This window comes from Gossypium hirsutum, chromosome A10 (genome assembly GCF_007990345.1).
Source record: "Gossypium hirsutum isolate 1008001.06 chromosome A10, Gossypium_hirsutum_v2.1, whole genome shotgun sequence".
NCBI classification, from domain to species: Eukaryota; Viridiplantae; Streptophyta; class Magnoliopsida; order Malvales; family Malvaceae; genus Gossypium; species Gossypium hirsutum.
The window spans coordinates 1,339,460-1,345,459 of record NC_053433.1 but is presented as its reverse complement, the minus strand read 5'-3'; the positions used below and the strand labels follow the sequence as shown (position 1 = coordinate 1,345,459).

General features: G+C 30.8%; 2 protein-coding genes across 2 annotated transcripts; both read right to left on the bottom strand.

The window, feature by feature from the left end:
- Positions 1 to 251: 251 nt before the first annotated feature.
- LOC107924968 (cysteine-rich receptor-like protein kinase 10) lies at positions 252 to 2,873 on the bottom strand. Its single transcript, XM_016855547.2, has 6 exons — positions 2,738 to 2,873; positions 2,473 to 2,663; positions 2,178 to 2,388; positions 1,049 to 1,286; positions 816 to 966; positions 252 to 742 (listed from the first exon to the last, which is right to left on the bottom strand). Exons 1-6 carry the CDS (start codon positions 2,871 to 2,873, stop codon positions 443 to 445), a joined length of 1,227 nt encoding a protein of 408 aa, XP_016711036.1. The 3' UTR covers positions 252 to 442.
- A 42-nt stretch (positions 2,874 to 2,915) lies between these two features.
- Positions 2,916 to 3,719, bottom strand: LOC107924969 (cysteine-rich repeat secretory protein 38-like). Its single transcript, XM_016855548.2, has one exon. The coding sequence runs from the start codon at positions 3,684 to 3,686 to the stop codon at positions 2,916 to 2,918; it is 771 nt and encodes a 256-aa protein (XP_016711037.1). The 5' UTR covers positions 3,687 to 3,719.
- Positions 3,720 to 6,000: the final 2,281 nt, after the last annotated feature.

Genomic DNA, 6,000 nt, shown 5'->3' with positions numbered 1-6,000 from the left:
AGTTTAAGATGTTTAGACGACAGTCTTTGGCCCTTGATAACCCGCGTTGCTACGCTAGTGCTATTCATCATGTTAGATCTTCAAGTACATATAGAATTCCCCTAGCAATTCCATTAGTAATGTTAATACCTTTGCTTCAATTTAATTGTCTAAGTTTCTTTGAATCTGATGCAAAAACAAATTTCTAGTGAAGAATTTGAGTAATTTCCTTACATTAATTAGATTCAATGGATCAAATTAAACATCTGAAACCAAATATAGAGTTAAGAATAGACTAAACAGGACTATATCTATAATTACATTGATTTAATCATGCCTATTCACAAAAACAACCACATCAACATTCCTGTTATATCATTTGAACAAATGGGAAATTGAAATTTCGGACATCCAATCCTACAGTAGTTAGGTTAAATTCTATTCTTACTAGGAGCCAATTTTTTCAGCGGGCCGAGATGTTAGACATTGTCATCTGGTTTATCGACGGATCTATTATTGAAGACTGATAGTTCGTAATCATTCTTCCGACCGAAAATGCAGGTCTTTTGGGTTCGCGAAGCGTAATCGTGTCACTTCCTAAGACAACTACTACATCGGACATGGTTAGTCTATCTGTCGGATCTTCCTGCACGCATAAAAGCCCGACATGTATGCACCTCCTTATTTCGGGTATCGAGCATGATTCCAGTAAACAAGGGTCCATTAATTCCAATTCTTTCCCTTCTTTCCATAGCCCCCAAGCCTGCAAAACCCCAATGCATTCATTTAATCAAAATTCTAGACATCAATGAACATAATGTTACAGCTATACTTACATATGCAAGTAGTGTTTGAGCATGTTTGGTTTGGTAGAAACCGCTGTTTTTTTTCCCGGAAAGAATCTCTAGCACTATCACGCCGAAGCTAAAAACATCGGATTTCACCGAGAATAATCCTTCCATTGCATATTCCGGAGCCATATATCCACTGTTTCACCAGAATGTTTTCTACTTTTAGTAATTAAATATCAAAATTAAAATTACAAAGCAAAGCATATTTAGCTACTCACTATGTTCCCACAACTCTTTTAGTGTTGGCTGCGTTCTGGTTTTCACAAAAGATCCTTGCCATCCCAAAATCTGATATTTTGGCGACCATGTCTTGATCCAACAACACATTGCTGGGTTTTAAATCTCTGTGAATGATTTTAAGCCGAGAATCCTCATGAAGATAAAGAAGTCCTCTGGAAATTCCAGTAATGATGTCGAACCATGTTTTCCAATCAATTTGTGAGCGTTTCTCAGGATCTGAAATTGAAAAATTAAACATCAATTAATAAACAAAATAAAAGGGTTAATTTCACTCAATGTCCCCAATTATCGCCCAGAGTCTAAATTGGTCTCTAACTTTAGAACATTGTAAGTGAGTCATTAAAGTATCAATCAAGTCTTTTTGTCCACCTAACTTGAATATGACATGTAGCATATTTAAAACACATAGATCAATTTGAAAACATGTCTGTACTTATTAATAATTTGGTTTGGCATGTTCAAAAAAGAAATAATCCTCCTCAATTTTATTAGTACGGTCTTTTTTTGGTCCTAATTTGGTACTTGAGTATCAAATTTAAAAACTAAAGTGTCAAATTGAGCATTGAAACCAAATTTAAGTGCTTAATTCGGACAAAAAAACTTAAGTATTAAATTGGAAAAAAATTCAAATACCAAATGGAATATTCAAGCCAAATTAAGGCACCAAATTAGGACAAAAAAAACTTAAGTACAGTATTAACCCTTTACAATTTGATCTACACCAAAGTCAAATTGCTTCTAAGGTCCTTGAAAAATTATAAAATTATAAATTAGTATAATGATAAAATTACCTTTTGACCTTCCAAAAATTTTTAATTAAATTCCAACCCCCTAATTTTTCTTTCAACCTTCACCCCTAATCTACATGTTTCGAATATGCTATATTTCTTATTCAAACTAGCATTGAATGCCTAATTTCACAAGTGGATTGATAAAAGTACCTAATTAATCTAATACTTTGATAATTCAATCAAAACATTTTGAAATTTAGGAAGTAATCTAGAGTCTGCACTATAGTTTTGGGACTTTTAGTGGAATTAACCCAAAACATATAAATAATTTCTAAGCTTCTACCCTAAAGAGAAAGAACAAAAAAAGGGTACCTACCAAAGATGAAGAAATCAAGGCTTTTGTTAGGCATAAGCTCATATATAAGCAACTTTTCATCACCTTCAATTCCACATCCCAATAGCCTTACAAGGTTTCTATGTTGAAGCTTTGCAATCAAAATAACTTCATTCTTCAATTCTTCCAAGCCTTGCCATGATTTTCTTGATAACCTTTTAATTGCCACTTCCTTCCCATTTGGTAACACACCCTTAAAATAATTGAATTCAATTCACAATTTCAGACACCATGAACCAAAATGACAAAAAATTAGACCATAACAACACTCAAGTACCTTATAAACCGTGCCGAATCCGCCTTGTCCGAGCTTGTTTGAATCCGAAAAATCATCCGTAGCTACCCTTATTGTAGCTAAATCAAAGAAAGGAAATTCTTGAGCAGTCACCAATTCGCCTTCTTGTGTTATGATCACTTCTTTGGGACTTGCCAATTCATATAGCAATATTGTCTGGCTTCTTTCCTCATCTGCAAGTACATTTCATAAGTTGATCACTTAATACAATATCAAAGACGGTTTTAAATTTCTTTTGTGATTTTACCCTTTTGTTTCCGTTTCTTCCATCGGGTGTATACGAAACCGGAAACAGCGACAAGCGCAACAACCAGTACGGCGGCACATACGACCGCGATAATCATCCCAAAGCTCCATTTAGACCCTGTTTGGAGACCAAACATGTAAGATAAAATGTTTCAAGGAATGAACAAATTAAATGATGTTCATATACCTGTTTTGGATTCAGCGTATATTAATGGAGAATTCATGACATTATAAAATTTATAAATTTGGAACCTCACGTTACAGTTCCTACTAAGAACACTTCCCCCTGTCCGAGACCGGCAACAGCCATTAAGATCTTTAAGTGCTGAATCTAAACAGCTACGACATGTATCACCAACAATGTCCCTTGTACATTGAACTAACCCATATAATGTTTCCTTTTTATTAACCTTCACTTCTCCAGTTTTGAACATCAACTCGGAATCATACGCTGCATCGTTCGATACATTGTTCATTAAAAACGTCAATACATCATCAAACCGACCGGGATTCGATATGTTTTTCTCTTTGTTGTTCGAATCTGGGTATTTTCCGGTATATACCATCAACGAACTGTTTTGAAATGAGTACTGAACTTGACAATCATCATACCATACGATTGCTTCTAAGGTCTTGCAACCGTCAAGGACGTCTTGGCTAGCGTTTTTAACGCAATTTCGACATAACGTAGCGTTCACGTCTCCCCGACAAAGCGCTCGTGCGTAGACGCGATCGACGCCTTCTCCGATCAAGGTACTATAGAAACCTGTACCCGAAGTATCGGATGGTAAGGAGTCCAGTACCCATTTAAGGTTGTTCTCAAATGTGCTGTTACTTGTGTAATTGCCTGTATTGTCTGAACAAAAAGTATAAAGAGGATTTGAAGAAACTTTAATGGAGAAAATGAACATAATCAACAAAAGCATAGCTGAAAATGCAGAATTGTACATTTTTTAAAAAAGAAAAAAAAGAGAAGAAAATTGGAATATGTTTTCATTGGATTAATTTTTTGTCTTAATAACTGTAAATATGGAAGTCGACTTTGATTACTATATTCAAATTTTTAATATGGTCAAGCTAATGAACGTCACGGTGAAATTTACGCTACAGTAGTGAAGCTGGAAATTCAGGCAGCATTATAGAAAAACTCAGACCAGACCGGATTAAGTCACCCCTGTAATTATTATTATTTAGTCAAAATATGGTTTTAGTTCCTTTACTATACTTTGGGATATGTTCTTTGTATTTTAAATTCTTCTATTTTTATAATATCAAAATATTTATAAATATATTTTAAATATATTCTATATAAAAATTTACTTTTTTATAAAATATTTATAATTTATTTTTTAAAATTTTTATCAAATAATGTTCAAAAAAACATACAGCTCATTTTTTTCAATTTCAAAATAAGTTCAAAAACCTAAAACTAGTATGAAGAAATTGAAAATTAAACCAAATTATAATAGATGGTTCATGTAATTTAAAAAACTTAACCGAACCGAATCAAACCTACCTTTAATGTTATTGGCTAATTCAGATGACCACCATTGTTAGCTTTTTCAATTAAAATCATAACTTAACTTTTCTTAAAAACATCTTTTTTTAAATAAAAAAATTCATGTCAATATTCTTTTAAAAAAAATCCATGTCAATACAAAGGATATTTAAAAGAAATCAACATTAACAATTTAACCATTGAAATTAAATAATAACATTATTTAAATTAAAATAAAGAGACTAAATTGTTTGAAATTAAAATATAAAAATTAAATATCAAATTTCAGCATAAGACAAGGATCAAAATCAAAATTTCGCCTATTTTTTTTAGTTAAACGTGATTCATAACGATTGACCCTAATAGGACGTCTCAAACTTATCCGATGGAATTCATAACGATTGACCCTAATAGGACGTCTCAAACTTATCCGATGGAATTTTCTTAATAACATTTCTATCAAATACTGATTAAAATACAGTTGTAATGATACAATCAAGGGAAAATGACGACTAAAATGGATGGTTGAATTTCTAATTTAGAAATTCCAGGGGCACTTGTTTTTGTTTACAAGTGAGGAAAGCTCATAGTTAGTACTGCACCTATGGGTATTTTATATAAATTTTATAAACATTGAAATTGATAAATTTAAATTTCAAGTTGAGTTAAATTCGAGTTAAATTTACGGAAAAAAATAACTCAAAAAAATAAAATTTGATTTTTCTTAAATAAATGTGATTATAGCGAAATCAAAATTCTAATATCAGAGAATTAATAGTCAAGAAATGCAACCGGAAAAAGACTAGCTTAGGTTAGCTCTAGGTTATGAGGAATAAAATATGTGTACTAATTGTGTAATTGTCATTGTTTTCTCAAGACTAATTTTTTAAGTATGGTCAACTTTTGACTAATATTGTTTTTGTCATTATTTGCTAAGGCAACCAAATTTTTAAGGTCACTTAAATTTACGATTTAATCTCTCTAAATAGTTAGATTAAAATATTACTCTTTTTGATATAATATATAAAATTATTTAAAGTTCCTCCCTACCCATGAATAAGATAATAATGCACTTCAGCGCACTCGAACTCACTTTTTCCGATATTAACAACAATGTCTATGCTAATCAAACTAAGACTCAATTAATTTTTTAAGATATTAATATTTTATCTATGATAGTAATACTATATAAAATACAAGACTTGATTTTATTTTATTTGACCTTTTCAATGTATTGAATGAATAAATTATATATTTATAGTCAATGCTTCTAATTCTACATGAGCACTTAGTTGTTGGTTATGATCAAAACTAAAGGTTTATATGTATGTATGTATGCATGCATTATTTTCATATTAAGCAATTGAATTAAAAATTATCTCAGAAATTTATATTCATCAAATATGTGTTAATTGGATGAGACATCCCTTAGAAACTACTTTGAAAATGAAATTTTGATAATCAATTAATTTCATTTGTTGGAATTAAAAATTCAACTATTATTTTATGAAATTGAGAAAATTGGGTGGATTGATATAAAGTCAAATATTGATCCTAATTAACTTGTTTATCCCCTAAGAATAATAAATTAGAAATTTCAAATGAAAATAAAAATAGTCTTTTAAAGTTTTAATGATTTTTTAACACAGTAATTCTGATAATACTCTAAAATGACGTGTTTTTATATATTAATCATGTATTTATTTTGAGCTTGAGCCTACTAATTTGAGCTATTTATGTCTTTTTATCTTTTAGGGACTAAATTG

What these genes read in the sequence shown, in the direction of transcription:
- LOC107924968 (XM_016855547.2), bottom strand. Translation starts at nt 2,873, where the DNA reads ATGTTTGGTCTCCAAACAGGGTCTAAATGGAGCTTTGGGATGATTATC. An exon ending in GAAGAAACGGAAACAAAAGG is followed by an intron (nt 2,664 to 2,737) that starts GTAAAATCACAA and finishes ATGTACTTGCAG; the next exon opens with ATGAGGAAAGAAGCCAGACA. An exon ending in CCTTGATTTCTTCATCTTTG is followed by an intron (nt 1,287 to 2,177) that starts GTAGGTACCCTT and finishes TTTCAATTTCAG; the next exon opens with ATCCTGAGAAACGCTCACAA.
- LOC107924969 (XM_016855548.2), bottom strand. Translation starts at nt 3,686, where the DNA reads ATGTACAATTCTGCATTTTCAGCTATGCTTTTGTTGATTATGTTCATT.